This window comes from Heterodontus francisci, chromosome 32, assembly GCF_036365525.1.
Source record: "Heterodontus francisci isolate sHetFra1 chromosome 32, sHetFra1.hap1, whole genome shotgun sequence".
In the NCBI taxonomy this organism is placed as follows: Eukaryota; Metazoa; Chordata; class Chondrichthyes; order Heterodontiformes; family Heterodontidae; genus Heterodontus; species Heterodontus francisci.
In genome coordinates, this window is record NC_090402.1 from 37,398,145 (window position 1) to 37,422,179 (window position 24,035).

General features: G+C 42.1%; 1 protein-coding gene across 10 annotated transcripts in view; it reads right to left on the minus strand.

The window, feature by feature from the left end:
- Positions 1-24,035, minus strand: part of LOC137347765 (astrotactin-2-like) — a 1,864,757-nt gene that overhangs the window by 1,283,274 nt on the left and 557,448 nt on the right. For 7 of the 10 annotated variants that reach the window (XM_068012699.1, XM_068012693.1, XM_068012692.1 and 4 more), the window contains one exon: positions 7,477-7,629. The exons of 2 other annotated variants lie outside the window; for them this stretch is intronic. In XM_068012699.1, coding sequence (XP_067868800.1) covers positions 7,477-7,629 — 153 coding nt within the window. Of the gene's footprint in view, positions 1-7,476; positions 7,630-20,758; positions 20,790-24,035 lie in introns of those variants that run through there. One more of the 10 variants, XM_068012702.1, reaches the window with a different exon arrangement.

Sequence of the window (24,035 nt, forward strand, 5' to 3'; positions counted from 1 at the left end):
GGAGAGGATGGAGTTGATGGCTAGGGAGTGAAGTTTGTGGTGGGGACCAAAGACAATGGCTTCAGTCTTCACAATATTTTGTTGGAGGTAAATTCTGGTCATCCACTACTGGATGTCAAAGAAGCAGTCTGACAATTTATAGAGTAAGTGGAGGAGGACTGGGTGTCACCAGCGTACAAGTGGAACTTGATGTGTTTTTGAATGATATCACCGAGGAGCAGCATGTAGATAAGAAATAGGAGAGGGCCAAAGATAAAACCTTGGGAGATGTAACATCGCAGGAGAGGGAAAAGAAGCCATTGCAGGTGCTTCTCCAGCTACGACTGGATGGATATGAATGGAACAGGTCAAGTGCAGTTCTACCCAGCTGGATGATGGACTGGTATATGGTTATATATACGTGAAAGACTAGCATTTATATGAGATCTTATCTTACAGAAAATCACAATACACTTTGCTCAAAATAAATTATTCTAAAGTGAAGTAGTTGCATGTTGGCAATGCAATAACCATTTTGTCATAGCAGGATTTCAGAAACAGCAATGAGTTAAATGATCAATTATTCTGTTTCTGGTGGTACTGGTTAAAGGAGAAGCCACCAGATAAGGCCTTGGTTTAGTATCTAACCCAAAGGACAGCATTGAAAGCAATGCAACACAAAACTGCCAGCTTAACTCCTGAACTGGGACTTTTTCTGTCAATGAACGCCCTATCTGTACTAACGCTTTGTCTTTCACTAGACCATTAACATACCATTTGCCTTTGCTCCATGACTTTCTGGTCAGTTATTCTCTGTGAACTTGTCCAATCAACACCTTCACTTTTGTTATCTCTTGCCCCACCCCTGCTTTATTTGCTTAAAACCTATTACATTTATAATATTTGCCAGTTCTGATGAAGGATCACTGACCTGCAATGTTAACTCTGCTTCTCTCTCCACAGATGCTGCCAGACCTGTTGAGTATTTCCAGCATTTCTTGTTCTTATTGCAAAAAGTTAACATGCAGGTACAGCAAGCAATTAGGAAGGCAAATGGCATGTTGGCCTTTATTGCAAGGGGATCGGAGTATAGGAACAAGGAAGTATTGCTACAATTGTGCAGGGTTTTGGTGAGACCACATCTGGAGTACTGTGTCCAGTTTTGGTCTCCACATTTAAGAAAGGATATACTTGCATTGGAGGCAGTATAGTGAAGGTTAACTAGATTGGCGCGTGGGATGAGAGGGTTGTCCTAAGATGAGAGGCTAATTAAATTGGGCCTGTATTCTCTGGAGTTTAGAAGAGTGATCTCATTGAAACCTATAGGATTCTAAAGGGGCTGGATAGGGCAGACACTGAGAGATTATTTCCGCTAGTCGGGGAATCTAAAACACAGGGGCACAGTCTTCGGATAAGGGGCCAATCATTTAGGACTGTGATGAGGAGAAATTACTTCACTCAAAGGCTTGTGAATCTTTGGAATTCTCTACCCCAGAGTTGTGGATGCTGCATCATTGAATACTTAATATTATTGGCTATACCTCGCAGGTGAGGATGATTGTCTTCCCTGAGTCCAAAGAAGGCTATGAGGCCGATTCGGGATCTACAGACTTTATGGCACATAGGGCATTTGTTGTCAAGTGGGATGTCTGGTCGTGTATTATTAGTCTGCTCATGGCTTATTCTTTCCGTCACTCTTGCTTTTCCACTTCATTTTGTCATTGTTGGGTTTGAAAATGCTGGGATCCTTCCCACAGACTCTGCTTCCATCTGATTTGGTCCAGGGTGATGGTTTCCCAGGAGTTGATGTCAATGTTGCAATTCTTCATGTTGGCTTTCAGCACATCCTTGAAACGATTCTTTTGTCCCCTTCTGGTGTATCTGGCCTGACTGAACTGGGAGAAGATGACCTGCTTTAGGAGCCTGGTATCTGACATCCGAACTATATGACCAACCCAACAAAGCTGATGGCAGATAATCATAGCCTCGATGCTTGTGGTGTTTGCTTGTGAGAGGACACTGATGTTGGTGCGCCGGTCCTCTCACTTGATATGTAGGATCTTTCACAGGCAGCATTGATGAAATAACTCCAGTGCTTTGAGGTGCCTCTTATACGTTGTCCTTGTTTCAGCCTCGTACAGCAAGGTAGGGATCACAACTTCGTAGGAGACGATCAGCTCGGTTTCAGATTTGATGTCACGATCTGTGCGGAGTTTGCAAGTTCTTCCTGTGACTGTGTGGGTTTTCGCCAGGTGCTCCGGTTTCCTCCCACAGCCAAAGACTTGCAGGTTGAAAGGTAAATTGGCCATTATAAAATTGCCCCTAGTATAGGTAGGTGGTAGGGGAATTGAGGGAAGGTGGGGATGTGGTAGGAATATGGGATTAATGTAGAATTAGTATAAATGGGTGGTTGATGGTCGGCACAGATCGGTGGGCCGAAGGGTCTGTTTCAGTGCTGTATCTCTAAATAAAAAAAATTCAAAAAATAAATAAAGATCTTGAAACACTCACTTCCTCAGGTGGCCAAAGGCTGCACCAGCAGATTTCAGGTGATGCTGGATTTTGTCATCAATGTCAACCTACTGTGAAAGATAACTTCCAAGATACTGGATGTGCTCCATATTTTCCAGGCGCTTATCATGAATCCTAATCAGTAGGGCTGGGGTGTGTACATTTGGAGCTTGCTGATAGAGGACTTTGGTCTTATGAATGTTGAATGTAAGTCCCATCTTCTCATATGCCTCAGAAAATACGCTGACGATTCTCTGAAGATCCATTTCTGACACGGCACTTACTGCAGCATCATCAGTGTATTGGAGCTCAATGGCTGAAGTCGGGGCGGTCTTAGTGTTTGATTGGGAGTCGCCTGAGATTAAATAGTTTACCGTCCATTCGATAAATAAGCTGTACTCCAGCAGGGAGCTTGTCTCTTGTCAGATGGAGCATGGCTGCTAGGAAGATCGGGAAAAGAGCTGGCGCGATGACACAACCTTGTTTACCTCCTGTCTTAACCTCATAGATCCGTTGCTAAGGATTACCGCTTGCATATCATCATGAAGCAGGCAAAGGATGGTGACGAATTTTGGAGGACATCCATTTTTCAACAGAATCTTCCAGAGTGCCTCACAATTTACAGAGTCGAAGGCCTTTGTCAAGTCAAAAAATGCTATGTAGAGAGGTTGATGTTGTTCGTGAAATTTTTCTTGCAGTTGGTGAGTTGTGAAAATCATGTCAGCAGTGCCTGTTGATGGCATAAACCCACATTGAGATTCAGGGAGTAGCTCTTCAGCAAGTGTAATGAGTTGGTTCAGAGGGGTGCTTGTAATGATCTTTCCTCAATGGAGAGCAGGGAGATGCCTTGGTAATTTCCACAATTGAATTTATCCCCTTTCTTGAAGATTGTCACAATCATAGCATCCTTGAGATCATCCAGGACTTCCTTTCCATTCCAGGTGTGTGGAATGAGGGCTTGGGGCTGTAAGTAGCCCAGGACATAAAGAGTCCCACTGTACTTCACCTGGTTTTGATCAACCCTTTCTTACTCATTGCCAAGGTTCCACGGTGAGGACAAAGGGGTGGACTTTGGAACACCGTTGAATATGTTTAAGGCTGGGATAGACAGACTATTGGTCTCTCAGGGAATCAAGGGACATGGCCAGCAGGCGACAAAGTGGAGTTGAATCCTAAGATCAGCCATGATCATCTTGAATGGCGGAGCAGACTCAATGGGCCATATGGTCTACTCCTGCTCCTATTTCTTGCGCTTTTGTGTTCTTGTGGATATTGTTCAATGGGATACTTGATGATTTTCAGATGCCACATAATAATTTCTGTCAGTGGGTTGGGGCTTTGGGCAAGAGCGGAATGTCACCTCAACAATCAGACATGTGTCTGGAGTTCCAAATGGTTGTTATGTCCTAGGAATTAACAATAGGGCAGCACAGTGGCGCAGTAGATAGCACCGCAGCCTCACAGCTCCAGCGACCCGGGTTCAATTCTGGGTACTGCCTGTGTGGAGTTTGCAAGTTCTCCCTGTGTCTGCGTGGGTTTCCTCCGGGTGCTCCGGTTTCCTCCCACAGCCAAAGGACTTGCAGGTTGATAGGTAAATTGGGCATTATAAATTGCCCCTAGTATAGGTAGGTGGTAGGGGAATATAGGGACAGGTGAGGATGTGGTAGGAATTTGGGATTAGTGTGGGATTAGTATAAATGGGTGGTTAATGGGCGGCACAGACTCGGTGGGCCAAAGGGCCTGTTTCAGTGCTGTATCTCTAAATCAAAAAAATATTTAAGAACATAAGAAATAGAAGCAGGAGTAGGCCATTCTGCCCTTCAAGTCTGCTCCACCATTCAATAAGATTGTGGCTGATCTTCTGTTTCAAGTCCACCTTCCTGCACTATCCCCATAATCTTTAATTCCCTAAGTACCAAAAAAATGTATCAAGATCTGACTTGAATTTATTCAATGACTGAGCATCCACAGCTCCCTGGGGTACAGAATTCCAAAGATTCACAGCCCTTTGAAGAAATTTCTCCTCATTTCAGTCCAAATGACTGTTTTGAGACTGTGACCTCTAATTCTAGACTCCCCAGCCAGGGGAAACATCCTCCCAACATCTATCCTGTCAAGCCTCTTAAGAATTTTACAGGTTTCAATCAGATCATCTTGCTCCAAATTTATTACAGTCTAAGTTTTTGTGTGCTCCTACAAAAATGGAATACAAAATTCTCATCAGATAGTGCACCTCTCTTTCCCCAAGTTATTTATGCTTCATTCATATTTTGTATTTGTATTATGTACATGGACATGAACATTTTGCTGGTTTTGTTGAATAGAAAGAAGGTTTCTAGGTCCATCTTTTCCGTACAACTCAGGGGCATTTTGCATGGTAAGTTAGGGAGTTTCAAGTCACAGAAGGTATGCTTCTGGTGCAGCTGAAATTTAGCATCAGGAGTCCCCAACAGTTCTTTGATACCATCATCCAGACACTGTAAGGGCCTTTGTAATGTCCTGAAATATCCCAGGTCTCAAAGTTCTCTCTCAATACTGAAGGATAGGATGCCAGAACCAATCAGCAGGTTGTCCCTAGGTGTTATGAAGGAAGGATCCATATTTCTCCACACCTACATGTGGTCCAGACAGGGGTGAGGTGGGTGGGCAGGGTGCTGATATGATGTTAATGCTTAAACTCCCCTCAACACTCTGGCAACTGTAGTTAGAAGTGAGACTAGCTTTTGTTCATTTTTCCAAAGAAGAAACAGACCCTATATTGTAACTAAATCACGATATCTGTCTAGTTCACATTGTTATGTTTAAGCACTGAAATGGGCTTACACTAGACTTCAAAGCACATGCAGCAAAAAAAATCAACAAAGAACGCAGTGAAATTCATTCCAGCTTTCCTACTGACTTATATAAGCATTGCTCAAGTTGGTAAATTCTGAGAATTGTGTAATCTGTATTTGACGGCGATTCTTTCCATCAATCATGAATAAATGCATTTCCAATTTACCTTCCCCTTGCTTTTGAAAGCTTCATTAGCAACACTATTTGAAGTTGTTTTATCCAAGATTGATTATTTAGCTGGTGTACAGTTCAAGCTTTCTATAGCATTTACTTCACAATGTCTTCATCTGAATCTTTTGCATCATTCTATCTCCAATCAGAAATAAAAGCATGCAGGAATAATCAAAATGCAGCCAACCAACTATCCTATTTGAGCTGAGATTAGTTGTGCAGCATTTCTATCATTGCATCATCTTTTTGACAGTCCACAAAACTTGTGTTTTGGGATTATAGGGGTAACTTTTCACTTTTGTGAAGGGAAAAATCCGGGAAAAAATGCATGATTTCCTGACTTCTAATCTGGCAGGCAAAACTTCATACTGAAAATGCAAAAGTGTAACATTTACCATTAATCAAACCCCAAAGACAATCAGAGTACATTTTTACATAGCTATATGCAATAAACATTTTGACAATGATGGCCTCTCTCCTCACATATAATTATACTTTAAAACTGACTCTAAATAGAGACTTTTACCATATATTGGAACATAGAGGACCAAAGACAACATTTTATCTCGGTGGTCCTCAAGTACAAAAAATGATATCCTCGACCATTTACACCATCAACTCATTTGTGTCTAAAAGCTAGCCATGCCCATCTTGAATTTTCTATTGTCATTCACCTCCAGTCTCCCTGTTACACACTTTCACTAGTTTCTGTATAAAGTAATTAAAGCTAAAGTGACATTTACTCTCTCGCTTCTGAGCTCGAGTATGTGCTACTTAGTTACAGAACTTGTGACTGTGACAAATAATTTGTTCATGTTCAATTAATGTGTGTCTTGGAATGTTGTAAAGTCCACATATCTGCCTTAAGCCATCTTTTTTCGAGTGTAAGCATTCCCAGCTTCCTTAATCTTGCCTTGTGCTTAATTAGGCATCAATTAAGTTGCCTTCCCCAAAGCTCAAACAGTACTGTCTAAATGGTACAAGATGAACCCTATTAAATTCCATAGGTTGGCACAAATAAGCAACATGTCCTGAACAGATTTGAAGATAATATGCAACTTTAATTACTTTTTTTTCTCATTCTCAATTTTGTAAAAGCACAATCACTTTGGCACATTTGTCTTGAATCACCTTCTTCAGTTGTGTTAAGAATGCCGAGCTAGATATGTATTCCTACACCTGAGAACATATGCCATAAACCTTTGCATTGCCTATATGGCAGTCAGCCAAAGGATGCCTTATAATTGAGTCCACACAAAGACTGTCAGATTTGCCAACATTATTCTTATGAAGGCCAACCTGCAATGCAATAGCTCAACTGCTGCACAAACCTGTTTAACAGCACTGTTGAACCACGTAGTTGTGGTCCTCTTACCTGCGTGTTTAGTTCATCCTTTCTCTCATCCATGCAGGCCAAGCTGGGCATGTGCAATTTAGATATTTCTGCCCATATTCTATGCATCCATGTCAGTTGGCAAATTGCTCCGAGAAGCAGCAGTGGCTTCAAATCTGAGAAGTGTCAGTTTATTAGGCTCTGCTTTTCAAAAATCAAATTCATTGTATTTATTGCAGATATGCATTGCTTGCCCAGAGTAAGGATTCCTGCATGAGAGAAGAAGCGTGAAAGACTGGGCCACCAAACCACTGCTGCAAAGCCTTGAAATATTGCCCTCCCCACACCACGGCTATGTTTAATTTCACAGTTTGTTAGAGACAAAATGTAGCTCATATTGTGCTGAGAGTATGTAGCATAGATGTGCTGGAGAAAGATGGGGATAGGGTGGAGGAAAAGGGACTTTTATTCAGGAGAATCTCTAGAATCTATAATAATAGAAAAGAATTAGCGACCTGGACGGTTTATTTGTCAGTGCATGCATTCTACCACCACCAGTACCACCACTTCCACCACCAACCTACCATCACCTCTTCCCTTAACTGGATATTTAGAAATATACTTAACAAGGTAGTTATGTGTCCTACCTCTATTTTTATTCCTCCTTCCCTTCTTTCGTCCTGTGGATGTGCTGCGTGATGCCTGCTGGAGGTGCGAGATCTCAATTGGCGTGTTTGTTCGAAAACTCTCCTTGAACTTCTGCATCAATGACTGCACTGTATCTTGAGTCACATCAGCGGCTACAATGTGTCAATTTTATCATTAAAATGTGAAAATGTTACATCTGCAAATTCTATTACTTGACAGTCAAACTGATAAGCACACTTTGTAATGCCAAAATTATATTTAACTAATATTTTCATAAATTAAAAGCCTCGTGACTTAAGAAATAAACAAGACTGATATGTAGGGAAAAAAACAAAATAACTGGTTTCTGAACTGTTGGGTATCCAGTTGGAGATCAGTGAACTAGTTTATAGTGTCTTAAAACTAATGCTAGTAGACAAGGAGAGATGCACTTGACAAAAATGCCACATGAGGGATGGCTTTAGTATTATGATGCTGAACTTACAATCTGCAGGCACAGGTTCAAGTCCCAATTTTCCCAACAGAAAAATGTCAATGGTTCTGGTAGAATGGAGGGGTATCAATCACTGATTACTTATCTGATGCTCATCCATATGGATGCATCATTGAAAAGGTCTAAGTTTATCCAGCTCACCGCCTGCCCCCATCCCCTCAGCAGCAGATGCTCACATTCCAGACATTTGTAAATTTTTGCTTTCAAGGGTGAGTTGGAGGTAGCGGAAAGGAAAACAAGCAGAAGTTAATTCTTCCATTGGCCATGTACATTTTTTTTAAGGAAAAAAAGAGAGATGGTGGAAAGAGAGATGGTTGAGAATGATACTTAAGATAAATTTCTCCACATTTTGCACAAAGGATTTTTTGCTTCTAATCTGACCTGTATAAGTCAGGATGCTCTGGCATGTAAGATAGCACTTTTTCCAGTGCAAAAACAGTCCTCAGAAACAGACTGAACACCCAGCATGATGTGATGTTTCTCAATTGCTTGAACATTACACATTGTCTTTACGTATTCTGACTCCCAAATCTTCCAATTCTCCTTAGATACAGGCATGGTACCAAAGGACTAGACGATTGCAAATGGGAAGCTTTTAGAATCAATAATCCCGGAGAAAATCAGCAGCCACTTGGACAAGCATGGACTAATGAAGAAGAGCATTCAATGATTTGTTAAGGGAAAATTGTGTTTGACTAACTTGGTTGAGTTTTCGATGAAGTACACAGAGGGTGCATGAGGGCAGTGCAGTTGATATTGTATATATGGACTTTCAAAAGGCTGTAGCAGCATGGATTCAAAATTAGCCAAGAGTCAGAAAACAGGAGGGAGGCATACGGTGGAATTCCCCAAGGTTCAGTACTAGAACTACTGGTGTTTTTGATATACATTAATGACTTGGACCTAGGGGTACAGGGCACAATTTCAAAACCTGCAGATAGCATGAAACTTGGAAATGTTGTCAAAAAAGACGAAGAAAGTAATTGACTTCAAGAAGACATAGACAGATTGGTGGAATGGGTGAACATGTGGCAGATGAAATTCAGCGCTGAAGAGTGTGACAGGATACATTTCGGTAGGAAGAATGGAGAGAATACATGCCAAATGGTACACTTTTAATGGTAGTGCAAGAAGAGAGAGACATGGGGATGATTGTGCATAGACCTCTGAAGGTGGCAGTACAGGTTAACAAAACATTTAATGAAACATATGAGATCCTGGGCTTTATAAATAGAGTCACTGGCTGGAATTTTACGGTGGCTGGACAGGAGCTGGACTCCGACATGAAAGTCGGTGGTGAACCAGCTTCCACCTAGCCCGGGCATCCGCCTGTCTTTAACGGGTCCCCGGGCTTTAATTGTCCCGAGGTGGGACTTCCAACCACTTGAGGGAGGAGGTCCCACCTCATTGAGCTGCCGGCCAATCAGCGGGCCTGCAGCTCTTAGTCCCAGTAGCGCCACCGGGAGCGGTGGCCACTGCTGGGACTGCAGCCCAGCTGACGCCATGGATCAATGAGGGAAGGTAAGTAGGGGCATGCCTCACCAGTGGGATAGGTCCTTCCCTGGTGAGGCTGGAGTGGTTGTTTGGGGGGAAGGGGGCGTCTTGGGTTCCAGGGGTGGGTTGGGAGGCGGGAGCGGCCCTCAATCGGGCACCCTGTGCCCAACTGCCATGCACCCCCTCCACCCCCGACGGGCGCAGAAAGGCCGGCAGCTATCACTGGACGGCCTTTCACATCCCCGCTTGCCATGGGTAAAATACCCATGGAGGTGGGCAAGGGCCCTTAAGTGGCCGTTAAGTGGCCACTTAAGGGCCTTGATTGGCTACGTGTGGGCGGGCTGTTTCCCACCCTCCGCCGTAAACTTGTCTCGAGGTGGAAGCAGGGCTGGTAGGCCTCCCGGAACCTGACGCTCAATTTTACGCCGCCCCCACGACATCATCTGACCCGCTGGGGCAGCGTAAAATTCCAGCCATAGAGTACAAAAGTCAGGTAGTTTTGTTAGACACTAGTTCAGCCCCAGCTGGAAGATTATGTCCAATTCTGTGCACCACACTGTAGGAAGGACATGAAAGTTTTGGAAAGAATGCAGAAGGGATTTACTAGAACAGTTCCAGGGTTGAGGGAGTTAACACTTCCTCATGGTTGGTCTAGATTAGATCTGGCAAACACTTGGTAGCAGGGTGATTGCTTCACTGTTCATCCTTTTGGGACTAAAGATATTGAAGATGTGGATATATATTAAGTGGGTGAATAATCAGTCAATAAAGAAGGTTATATTGCTAAAAAGGGTAACATGATGACATCAGCTGTACAAAATCATTTTTTGTGTTTCACAAAGAACTTGTCACAACTGAGAATAGATGTCACAAGGAAAAAATGGAATTATTGTTCAATTTGCATGTCAATACATGTCAGAAAAAAATACTTGCATCTAACTCTCAAGGTACTTATGCAAACTGTGGTATGAACAGAAAGGAAAATTTGGGTATATAAGTTATAGCTGATAAATGTTCTTGTATTTACTGTGTAGACCATATTTTCCAGGATATCCATCATCATAACTGCTAGAGATTGTGAAATTAAAAAGTGTAGGCCATGCAACTTTGAACAATTGTCTTCCTGGGTAGATTCTGTCGGAAATGTCTACTGTCATGTTGCATTGGGTCTCCCCAGATCAAAAAGCAAGGGGTGAAAAATGCCCCCTTAACAAAAGAGAACAAATCTTTCCTTCTTCCCACTAACCTAGAACAAGCAGTGTTTTGAGCACACCATTCACTCAAAAAGCAGAGACAACTTCCTGCAGCCTGTGAAACTAAATAAACAAGCAAAGAGAAAGGTAAAAGAGAATGGGGACCTGGATTGAGCTGAGGTACCAGCCTGCTTAGTCCAGCAGAAGCACACTTCATATGAAACAAGGCTAACAACCATAGTTGCTGGAACCAGTTCCATATGAGTTCAAGGTATAATTTTGTTCCCACATCAAATAACTTTTCTGTTTCTCAAAAGAAAAAAAATTAAACTGGCCAAGATTTGCATGAGAAATAGGCAGAGTCTCTGTGCTTTCTTCATTGCAGCGCTTTCTCCTTTGATAATAAAAGTGAGACAGTCACAGTAGAAACCAAAATTATATCCAGTGCAGTTTTGTTTAAAGGCACAATCAGTCTTGTCAGTACACCTTCCTCCCTGAGATAAAAGCATTGTGCTTAATCTCGTGCTCCGGAGCAAGATATAATCATACTGCAGCAGGTCTGAAAATTACGCTAGCACGTTAATCAGGCTAATGCAGTAGGTGGCTGATGTGAGTAAAAACTATTAGGTTACCTTGATAGGTTGGCAAGTATGCTTTCATTCCTTATTACCAAGTTCTGTCCCATTGCAAAAGAAATTGTTAATCCCAGACCCCAATGTACTTTAAAAGTGCCTGGTAGTAATAATCAGAATAACCTGGTTTACATTTATCAACAGAATGCTTCTCGTTGCAGTGTACCATAGAAAATTATTCATTTAAAGTATTAATGTAAGCAGGGCAATTTGTTTTCTTCGACAGACAACAGATAATGAGAAAGTGTCTAATTTAAGGAGCAAATTCTGCGATATTGCAGTCAAGTCTCTGACGCTACTTTGAGGAAACTGGAAATGCTAATCCGATGTAATTAGGGCTAGTTTTCTAAGATTTTGGTTAGGTCACATTGTTGGGACAGTTTAGCAGGATCTTAAAAACTTTATATAGTCTCTATCCCAGACAAACTGAAGTGACTAAACTTTGACAATGAGTAAGAAGTGGAAAATATGACAACCTCACAGTGAGATGAACAAATTATAATTAAAAATGAGTACATAAGTGTTATAAATCAATCTCTGGTCTGATCATGTGATTTGAGGTGATAAATAATTGAGATGTGTAGTAGACTAAAAAAAAACTAATGGGTGACAAATTCATTTGAGGAGTTACAGTCAACCACTGTGATTATGAAACTGTCACATGGCTCCAAGTCAATCTGGAGTGCGACTGTCTGACTGCACTTTAAAAGTACTTGATTGGTTGTAAAGAACTTTGAAATACTCTGAGATCATGAAAGGCACAATATAAATGCAAGTTCTTTTTTATATTTTGAAAAACTTAAACAAAAAATAAAAGGAGCTTCACCTAGATGTTAGTGGGCTCATGAGAAGCACTTCAGTGAGGTGAAAGGTTTTATTACTGATGCTAATAATTCTCTTTTAAGGTTGCACTAATAATTATGATAATTGGATTATTAATTCAAATAACCATTTCAAACTTGCCTCCCTACCCTACTGAGTCATCCAAAGCTGGTCTATGAAGGGTAAGTCAACTTTTGAGAACCTAATCATACTGAGTGTCCAATGATAGGATCTGAATCCCACCCTTCAATCACAGTGCCAAAAAGAGAGTGAAAAAGAAAAAGAGACTCAAGAAGAATTGAATTCTAAATAATCTAATACAGAAATGATATAAATAAATGTAGTTAACTGACAAAAACAGTAAATATAGCACCACTCTGATTTCAAAATCAAATTTTGCATTTTCAGTTGCAGGAACTATTTAACATTTAAACAAAAAACCTACTCAGTTGCTTCAAAGTGGAGTCCCATCAAAACAAACATTAAACACAGAAATGTAAATCATATTTTTATTTGTATACACCACAATGCCAAAGTGACATCATAATATACTTTCAACTGGTCTTCTTGGGCTAAAAGCAATCAAGTGCTTGTTAAAATTCATTTTGGAAACTCCAGAGTACACTGTGCTATGAATAGACCACATCATGAACGGCAGATATGTTCACCAAGTTCTGACTACTGAGCAAAATGCAACATGCATGAGCTACCAACTAACCATCTCTTTGTCGACGGATTTATTGCTTCACTCGATTGACTACAAGGTATTATACCTTCTCACTACTTGAGCTCAGACAACAGACGCACGATTGGAGAGATTCACTCATGCTGAATCTCCGATGGCATTACAGATTCAGTCAATGCATTTTCACCCCTCAGGAAGTCACTGAACCTTAATATTCAAGGATGATCTGTACCAAAAATCATCAATGCTGTAGCCATTGCTGATCGTTCCTCAGACAGCTGCATAATATATCATTACAATACCATGGGATTTTTAAGCGTCTAACCAAAAGTTAACAAATCACATCTCATTCTGAGCTTTAACTTTCTTCATTGGTGTATGCACCATATGGCCTGTGTTATACAGTAGAAGATTAAGCAAAGAACATTGAAGGAGAAGGCATCGCTCAGGGTTATTGTCAACTGAAAGTGATTAAACATTAAGTACATCTATCATTTCAGTTTTTCAAAAATTTCAGTTTTAAAGGTATCTATTTGCAGGACTCCTCCATTGGCACTATGAAATCATCTGCTTGTCACAGCATTGGAACATGCACAACGATATAAGGAGAGAGGAAACATTTTTGTGTGTCTACTAATCCTAGTTAATATCACAGCATCTTTGGAGTACATGGACTCGGATAAGTACTCCTCCCCTCCTTTATAGTATTCTTGTAATTAAATCATTTTTTCATTTCACAATTTCCCACTGAATGCAAAAGAATAAATTATTTGTGACTGTAAACAACTTTATATTGAAATAACATTATGCAGCTCTTTGCCTCATTTACAACCTCTTAAAAAAAATTACTCCTCCATTCTCATTCTAACTGCTTGTACCTACTTGAAACAGTGACCCTTGCTCATGTTAAGAGACAATCTATAAATTTGCATCCTGATACTGGACATACATGTGTCCCCTCCAACCATCCCAGACTCTACTGAATATTGGCAAAATTTAAAGAGGTTGGAATCAGACCGAGCGCAAAGGAAGATGGTTGTGGTTGTTAGGAGGTCAATTATCTCAGCTCCAGGACATCACAACAGGAGTTCCGCAGGGTAGTGTCCGAGGCCCAACCATCTTCAGCTGCTTCGTCAATGACCTTCCTTCAATCATAAGGTCAGAAGTGGGGATGTTCGCTGATGATTGACCAATGTTCAGCACCATTCGCAACGCCTCAGATACTGAAGCAGTCTGTGTAGAAATGCAGCAATATCTGGACAATATCCAGGCTTGGGCTGAGAAGTGGCAAGTAACATTTTTTATAAAATAAATAAATAAATAAATAAAAAAATTCGCGCCACACAAGTACCAGGCAATGACGAGCTCCGACAAGAGAGAATCTAACCATCTTCCCTTGACATTCAATGGCATTACCATCGCTGAATCCCCACTAACAACATCATGGGGGTTACCATTGACCAGAAACTGAACTGAAGTAGCCATATCAAAATCGTGGCTACAAGAGCAAGTCAGAGACTAGGAATCCTGTGGCGACTATCTCACCTCCTGACTCCCAAACCCTGTCCACCATCTACAAGGCACAAGTCAGGAGTGTGATGGAATACTCTCCACTTGCCTGGATGGGTGCAGCTCCAACAACACTCAAGAAGCTCGACATCATCCAGGACAAAGCAGCCCGCTTGATTGGCACCTCATCCACAAACATTCACTCCCTCCACCAAAGACGTACAGTGGCAGCAGTGTGTATCATCTACAAGATGCACTGCAGCAATGCACCAGGGCTCCTCAGACAGCACCTTCCAAACCCATGACCTCTACCAACTAGAAGGACAAGGGCAGCAGTTGCATGGGAACACCACCACCTGCAAGCTTCCCTCCAAGACACACACCATCCTGACTTGAAACTATATCACCATTCCTTTACTATTGCGGGGTCAAAATCCTGGAACTCCCTTCCTAACAGCACTGTGGATGCACCTACCCCACATGGACTGCAGCAGTTCAAGAAGGCAGCTCACCACCACCTTCTCAAGGGCAATTAGGGATGGGCAATAATGCTGTCCTAGTCAGTGACGCCCACATCCCATAAATGATTTTTTTTAAATGTTGTTAGAAGAAAGAACTTGCATTTGTATAGTACCTTTTGCAACCTCAGGACAGTCCAAAACATATCACAGCCAATTAAGTACTTTGAGTGTCGTTCATGTTGTAATATAGGGAAACACAGCAACCAATTTGGATACAGAAAGGTTGCATAAATAGCAATGAGATAAATAACCATACAATCTGTTTTAGTAGTGTTGGTTGAGGGATAAATGTTGACCAGGAGACTGGGAGAACCCTCCTGCTCTTCATTGAAAAGTGCCACAGGATCTTCTACATCCACTGACAGATAATACTGGTTTCTCTTGCATGCTAACACTAACACTTGACACTCAATCCCCCTCTTATTTATTTAACCCTTTGCTTACTTTTTCCTAAATGGCTGAAAATCTCCAATGGCCAAAATTACTCAATGAGTATCCTAATGTCTGAAGTGAGTATAAAGAATTTAGAATCAAATACTCCCTACCCACTATACCACACACATCTTTGATTTCTGCCAGATACTAGGAAACACAAAATAACCTAATCATAATTCCCCATCTTCTGCAAGCAGAAGGCTGACCAGCAGTCAATGAATGGATCAAACCATCTCCCACTTTGTGCGTCAATACAGGCACTCTTGGGTTAATTTGATCACTTGATCGAATCAAGTATTCAATTCAACTAACTTGAAGGCCCACAAATTTGATACTCATCTTTGATTCTGTACAATAACATGTAAAGCTCTGTAACTAGCAGTCTTGGACTCTACAGCAGAGACTTGCACATCTCCAACAAGAAATATCAGCCATGAGTCAGGATTCACCCAGACCATTTTTCCACCTAATGCCTGTATCCAATTATTAGACTTGGGAGATATGGCCCAATGATTTAGTTGACTTTGCCACACATCATGAGGCCCTGGGATCATGCCTACAGTGAATTCTTACCTTACCAAGGCAATCTGAGGGAGCCACAGTGGGGAAAATTGAGACTTGCCCAGATTAAAGGAGTGCAAAATAGAGGGCAAGTCAACCAAGGCTTACTCCCATTTGTTGCCAAAGAGTTGGCTACAACATCATATTGGCAACAGGTGACCAGACCAGCCTGTTTATAAGGGAATGAAATATGTCATGGGAGCAACGAAGAGGACCTAAACGGAAGTAAGGAACTGAACACAAGAAGGGAATAGAATTAGTTAACCTAACTACAACAGGGATTAACTTGCACCATTTCTGACCAGTATCTTAACTTTAAACATGATTTTTTTACAAGTTGTTACCTATCGATTTTATGACCTGAAAATAATAAGACATATTTCCCTGCATGTGTGGATTAATGTAGGGGAGATGGGGAAAAATTGGAATAAAATGAACGCTGAGAAGGACAGACTTAAACAAGAATAACTCAGCACAGAATGACAAGATTATGAAGGATCAAATTGAGGAAGTAAAAAAAAAGTAATCTCTCCTCTTAAGGACTGACTGGCGTCACAGGCTGACTATAATATTAAGAATTGAACTGATTCCATGTCACAAAATGAATCTGTCACAAAACAGGGCAGAAGTGAATAATGAATCACAGATACCTTCTTCTTTGGCCTCCTTGTCTCGAGAGACAATGGGTAAGCGCCTGGAGGCAGTCAGTGGTTTGTGAAGCAACGCCTGGAGTGGCGACAAAGGCCAATTCTAGAGTGACAGACTCTTCCACAGGCTCTGCAGATAAAATTGGTTGTCGGGGCTGTTACACAGTTGGCTCCCTCCTTATGCTTCTGTCTTTTTTCCTGCCAACAGCGAAGTCTCTTCGACTTGCCACTCTTTGGCCCCGCCTTTATGGCTGTCCACCAGCTCTGGCGATCACTGGCAACTGACTCCTATGACTTGTGGTCAATGTCACAGGACTTGTTGCATTTGCAGACGTCTTTAAAGCAGAGACATGGACAGTCTGATACCAGTGACGAGCTCGCTGTACAATGTGTCCTTGGGGATCCTGTCACCTTCCATGTGGCTCACATGGCCAAGCCATCTCAAGCGCCGCTGGCTCAGTAGGGTGTATATGCTGGGGATGTTGGCTGCCTCAAGGACTTCTGCGTTGGAGATACGGTCCTGCCACCTGATGCCAAGGATTCTCCGGAGGCAGCGAAGATGGAATGAATTGAGACGTCGCTCTTGGCTGACATACGTTGTCCAGGCCTCACTGCCGTAGAGCAAGGTACTGAGGACACAGGCTTGATACACTTGGACTTTTGTGTTCCGCGTCAGTGTGCCATTTTCCCACACTTTCTTGGCCAGTCTGGACATAATAGCGGATGCCTTTCCCATGCGCTTGTTGATTTCTGCATCTAGAGACAGGTTACTGGTGATAGTTGAGTCTAGGTAGGTGAACTCTTGAACCACTTCCAGAGCGTGGTTGATGGATATTGATGGATGGAGCATTTCTGACGTCCTGTCCCATGATGTTCGTTTTCTTGAGGCTGATGGTTAGGCCAAATTCGTTGCAGGCAACCACAATCCTGTCAATGAGTCTCTGCAGACCCTCTTCTGTGTGGGATGTTAATGCAGCATCGTCAGCAAAGAGGAGTTCCCTGATGAGGACTTTTCGTACTTTGGTCTTCGCTCTTAAGACGGGCAAGGCTGAACAACCTTCCACCTGATCTTGTGTGGAGGAAAATTCCTTCTTCTGAAGACTTGAACGCATGTGAGAGCAGCAGGGAGAAGAAGATCCCAAACAGTGTAGGTGCGAGAACACAGTCCTGTTTCACGCCACTCAGGATAGGAAAGGGGTCTGATGAGGCGCCGCTATGCTGAATTGTGCCTTTCATATTGTCATGGAATGAGGTGATGATACTTAGTAGCTTTGGTGGACATCCAATCTTTGCTAGCAGTCTGAAGAGACCTAGCTTTAAGTTTTTTTGCCAGATATTCATAAAGATCTCAGGATCAATGAGCTATTATCACATTTAAATATTGAAGATAGTGCTTGCAAGCACCAAGCTATAGCATGAGTTTGGACCCAAGAATCCTTAAACAAGAAATTCCCAATAACAGTCATGTTGCCAATGCACGGAGAACCTATATTAAACTAAAAGGGAGGGAAGAAAAGCATTGCTTGGTTTCAGTCACAATTTCAGTTGGATCCTTATTAAGACAGCCTTTTCCTAATCTAATCCTCTAACTGTTGTGTGATTGCCTTTAAGAGTGATGTCCATTTAAGATCTTAGTATGCTAATGAGTTAAGTACCAGGACATGGTCATGTGACTACGTGCCAGTCTCACTCTGTAACTGTAACACCAAGAGGCAAGTCCTGTAAATAGATAGTTGTGCACTGTATAATAGTTTAACTGTTTAATAAACCTGTTTGAGATCTTAAATAAACTGACCTCCATGCATCTAATTTATGTGGCATCAGGCAACATAAAAAACTTCTCATGCACTAACTTTCAGCCAGGTTATTACTAAATGAATCAGGGAACTAGGATCCGTCTGCTGGAAGCATTTATAGCTCTGTAACTCACTGTCTTGGACCCTATAGCAGAGGCTTGCACATCTCTAACTGAGAACAAGAAATATCACACAAGAGTTGAAGTTCATCCAGGCCACTTTTCCACCAACATGCCTGTACCTCACTTATCCTTATTAGATTAGGGATCTGTTCATTTCTTTTTGAGTGCATTAACTCAGCTGAAATAAATGATTGATGAGAAGTAAATAGAATTTTGAAAACTACTACATTTAAAACAGAACAGAAGGCTTCAGTGAGCAGATGACTTCCGGTATATTTTCTTGATCATAAGTTTCCAAATTAATTCTCATGTGTTTCATATGCAGTATTACAGATTTAACTCCACTACGGATGACATCTTGCCCAAATGAAGAACATTCTGGTCTAAGTAAATGTTGACGTGGCCTGCCTCTTTCAGTCCCTTCACTAACCCCTGTTGTTTTATCAATCTGGCTGTGGCTCTAACATAGGAGTTTCTTCCCAATATAGAAGTAAATCCTTCATGATAAAAGTCCCAAAAAGAGAATGCCCAAACCACTGAGGACTATTAAAACCCAGCAACAGATGTAGATGGACAAATCATCTTCAGAGTGTATATTTCATAGCCCTCATTAAAAAGCAGAGCAGAAAACTTAAAACAATTCTCTCAGCTGACATATCAGGTCGGCAACAATGATCATATAATTCTATTCCAAATTAAGTCTGAAATAGAGAAATTTCATCAAATACATCAAACAATAACTTCAATAAATCTCTTTAGCGAGTCATTTTTTCCAACAATTACTTCAATAATTTGAAATACTTGAATGCACACTTTATTACTCAAACGAGGATGCTATTTATTTTCCTCTTCAATTATCCCCAAATTATTGGCATTAAAATGAACATAACTGATACAGAAGACCTATTTTGCAACTGGTTTATTATAGTTATTCTGAGATAAAACTAAACAATTCTTCAAAAAAAAAGGAAAATAACAGCTTTACTTGCATCTTGCTTAATATCGTTGAATGTTTTGATGAAGTAACAGAGAAGGTTGATGAAGGGAATGTGGTGGATGTTGTTCATATGGATTTTAAGAACGTATTTGATAAAATGCCACATAAAAGGCTACATAACAAAACTGAGACTCATGGAATAGGAGGGTCAGTATCCAATTGGATAAAAAAAGTGGCTTAAGGACAGAAAACGAGTCACAGTAAATAGTTGTTTTTCAGACTGGAGGATGGTATACACTGGTGTTCCCAACGGTCAGTGCTTTTTTTTTGCTATATACAAATGACTTGGATATGGGAATACAGAGTAGAAACTCAAAATTTACCAATGGAGGTGTGGCAAGCAGTGCAATGATGTGAACTGCTTGCAACAGGACATAGACAGGCGAGTAGAATGGGCAGAGAGGTGGCAGATGGAATTTACTACTGACAAGTGTAAGGTGATGCATTTTGGCAGTAGGAATAGGGAGACACAATAGATACTTAATGGCACAGTTCTAAAGAGCGTTCAGGAGCAGAGGGACCTTGGGGTGCATGTGCATCGATCTTTAAAAGTGACAAGCCATATTGAGAGAGTGGTTAGTAGAGCATGGGATCTTGGGCTTCATAAATAGAGGCAATGAATACAAAAGCAGGGAAGTTATGCTGAACCTTTATAGAGCTGTGACGAGGCCCCAACTGGAGTACTGCATCCAGTTCTGGTCACCACACTTCAGGAAGAATGTGAGGGTCCTTGAGAGAGTACAGAGAAGATTTACCAGAATGGTTCCAGGGATGGGGGATTTAGTTACAAGGTTAGGTTGGAAAAGCTGGGGTTCTCCTCAGAACAAAGGAGAGTGAGGGAAGATTTAATAGAAGTGTACAAGATTCTGAGAGGCTTAGATCAGTTAAACACAGAAAATCTGCTTCCATTAACTGGTGGTACAAGGACTAGGGGACACAGATTGATGCAGGGGCAATATGAGGAATAACTTTTTTAAGCAACAGGTGGCAATGACCTGGAACTCATTGTCCATAAGGGTGGTGGAAGCAGAGACAATCAACAACTCCAAAAAGAAATCGAACAGCCATTTGAAGGAAATAGACTTTCAGGACTACGGGGATCGAGTGGGGAAGTGAGACTGAGTGGATAGCTCCATTTAGAGCTGGCCTGGACTAGATGGGCCGAATGGCCTTGTTCTTTGCCGTACATGACTACATGACTCTACTTTGTTCCCCTCTTCTTATTTTCTCCTGAAACACTGAACAATTCTGACTGCGCCCCAAAATTGGTATGGAACTATAAACCAACCAATGCTTCACTTTCCTTTGCTGGTTTGGAGTATACAATCATAAGACTCTAATTCTCCAGATAGCTTCCTTTCTCTTTAGACTGACCTGAGCCCGAACTGGAACTCCGCTTTCAGGCCTTTAACAATACAGGTCTTCAGCTGAAAAGAAGATTTCCAGAGAGTGGCTCCAACCGGCTCCTTGTCAGATTCAGCTTCCCTTTCATAATGAATCAGCTGATATCACCTCACTCCATCTACTTGGGACTACAAGTAGAATTATGAACGTAACATGCAAGAGAATAAGAAGCATGAAATGAGAAAAGGCCATTCAACCTATCAAAACCTATGAATTCCACAGAACCTAGCTGTTCCATTCTATCATCGGCTCTATGCAATCATGAAGGGTAGTGTTGATATCTACTCCTTGATCCATATATAGTAGTGAATCAAAATCCTCGTCTGTTAAAATAATAGCATTTTTAGACTCCAGTACCCACCCTCCTCTTCACACGCTAACTCTAGTAGTAGTGCAACCATTGTCCTGCAACGTATTTGATCATTTAGAAACATAGAAACATAGACAATAGGAGCAGGAGGAGGCCATTCGGTCCTTCCAGCCTGCTCCGCCATTCATTATGATCATGGCTGATCATCCAACTCAGTAGCCTGTTCCTGCTTTCGCCCCATACCCTTTGATCCCTATTTCAGTCCATATCTATCTCCAAACCCATTTTGAAGAACTGAAGTATACACAGCCTCAACTGCTTTTGCTGTTAGTCACTTGATATAATCACAATGTTACAGATGGTGCTCCAAATAGAGTGTAGACAGAGTGACTGGGAGTATGGTGACGATGCAATCACATGGTTTATGGTGAGATAAACTGCTTACAAGTCACTCTTTTGGAGATTGAGCGCTCAGAACTTTGATTGTGAATTGTCTAATGACCACCCACCTTCTGAGGGTGGGGGGGGGGAATGGATGGTGGGCAGGGAAGAATGGTTAGGAGTATATCTCTGGGGTAAAGATGACTCCTGTTGTGGGATGTGGGACATGGGACTGCCTTAAAAGAACCACCTTAAGAGGCCCAGAAGAAGTCATGTAGCATCACACATGATCAGGTATGTAAGTATGTCTGTGTATATCAATAAAATATGTTCTAATTTAAAGTTTCTAGTTTAAACCCACTTTTTCTTTGGATATTACTTGGAATCCTGTGAATGCCGTAAACAACAGATGTTGCTTTCATTGATCTCACCAAAGCCTTTGACGTCGTCAGCAGACGTGGTCTCTTCAGACTACTAGAATAGATCGGATGTCCACCAAAGCTACTAAGTATCATCACCTCAATCCATGACAATATGAAAGGCACAATTCAGCTTAGCGGCGCCTCATCAGAATCCTTTCCAATCCTGAGTGGCGTGAAACAGGACTGTGTTCTCGCACCTACACTGTTTGGGATCTTGTTCTCCCTGCTGCTCTCACATGCGTTCAAGTCTTCAGAAGAAGGAATTTTCCTCCACACAAGATCAGTTGGCAGGTTGTTCAACCTTGCCCGTCTAAGAGCGAAGACCAAAGTATGGAAAGTCCTCATCAGGGAACTCCTCTTTGCTGACGATGCTGCATTAACATCTCACACTGAAGAGTGTCTGCAGAGACTCATCGACAGGATTGTGGCTGCCTGCAACGAATTTGGCCGAACCATCAGCCTCAAGAAAACGAACATCATGGGACAGGATGTCAGAAATGCTCCATCCATCGATGTCGGCGACCACGCTCTGGAAGTGGTTCAAGAGTTCACCTACCTAGGCGGAACTATCACCAGTAACCTGTCTCTCGATGCAGAAATCAACAAGTGCATGGGAAAGGCTTCCACTGCTATGTCCAGACTGGCCAAGAGAGTGTGGGAAAATGGTGCACTGACACAGAACACAAAAGTCCGAGTGTATCAAGCCTGTGTCCTCAGTACCTTGCTCTATTGCAGTGAGGCCTGGACAACGTATGTCAGCCAACAGCGACGTCTCAATTCATTCCATCTTCGCTGCCTCCGGAGAATCCTTGGCATCGGGTGGCAGGACCGTATCTCCAACACAGAAGTCCTCGAGGCGGCCAACATCCCCAGCATATACACCCTACTGAGCCAGCGGCACTGGAGATGGCTTGGCCATGTGAGCCGCATGGAAGATGGCAGGGTCCCCAAGGACACATACACAGTGAGCTCATCACTGATATCAGACCCACCGGCCGTCCATGTCTCTGCTTTAAAGATGTCTGCAAACGCGACATGAAGTCCTGTGATATTGATCACAAGTTGTGAGAGTCAGTTGCCAATGATCACCAGAGCTGGTGGACAACCATAAAGGCGGGGCTAAAGTGTGGCGAGTTGAAGAGACTTAGCAGTTGGCAGGAAAAAAGACAGAAGCGCAAGGGGAGAGCCAACTGTGTAACAGCCCTGTCAACCAATTTTATCTGTAGCACCTGTGGAAGAGTCTGTCACTCTAGAATTGGCCTTTATAGCCACTCCAGGCGTTGCTTCACAAACCACTGACCACCTCCAGGCGCTTACCCATTGTCTCTCGAGACAAGGAGGCCAAAGAAGAAGATGTATAAAATATGTTTTAGTCTAATGTTTCTCGTTTAAATCCACTTTTTCTTTGGATATTACTTGGAGTCCTGTGAATCTTACAATAGTTCGCATAACAAAGGAACAAGCAATATTACAAGGTGGCAATGTTTGGGATTTATATTTTCGAAGACCACCAAATATTTGCTTTGTTTTCTCTGAAGAACACACCAAGACAGAACAAGGAACAGCAGGTTGCTTACCAGGAGTGCGGTGGGCAAGAGACCCCACAACAGTGCAGCGAGATAGGACTGCAGACAGGACCCCAGGAAGTGTTGAAACGCTGAGTGCAGCTGGCAATTTGCCAGGAGATTGCCAGAGAGAATGTTTGCAAGATAGGATGGCAAACGAAAAAGAAGATATGCCAACACACATCAAAAGCCCAAGCAGGCACATCAGGTCAGCAGAGAGACAGATTGTCAGGAGGACACAGATGAAGAATACACTCGTGCGGACAGCGAGCAAGTATTTCACATAGTTGATTTGGATCAGCATGTCACTGTTATCATGCAATCTGACGCACACGCCATGATCGGGATTATACGTCCATGGAAGAGTGGCAAGCATAAGCTAAGAGTGAAAATTGACACTGGAGCAAATGCAAATAATCTGCCCATTGTATACTGAAGGGTATGTACTTATGAAATGGAAATCAATGGTATGACCCACTACAGCTAGATTGACTGACTGCAATGGTTCTCCAATTCAGGGCATTGGAATGATAACCTTGCAGTGCAGCTATGAGAGATCTGAATGGCTA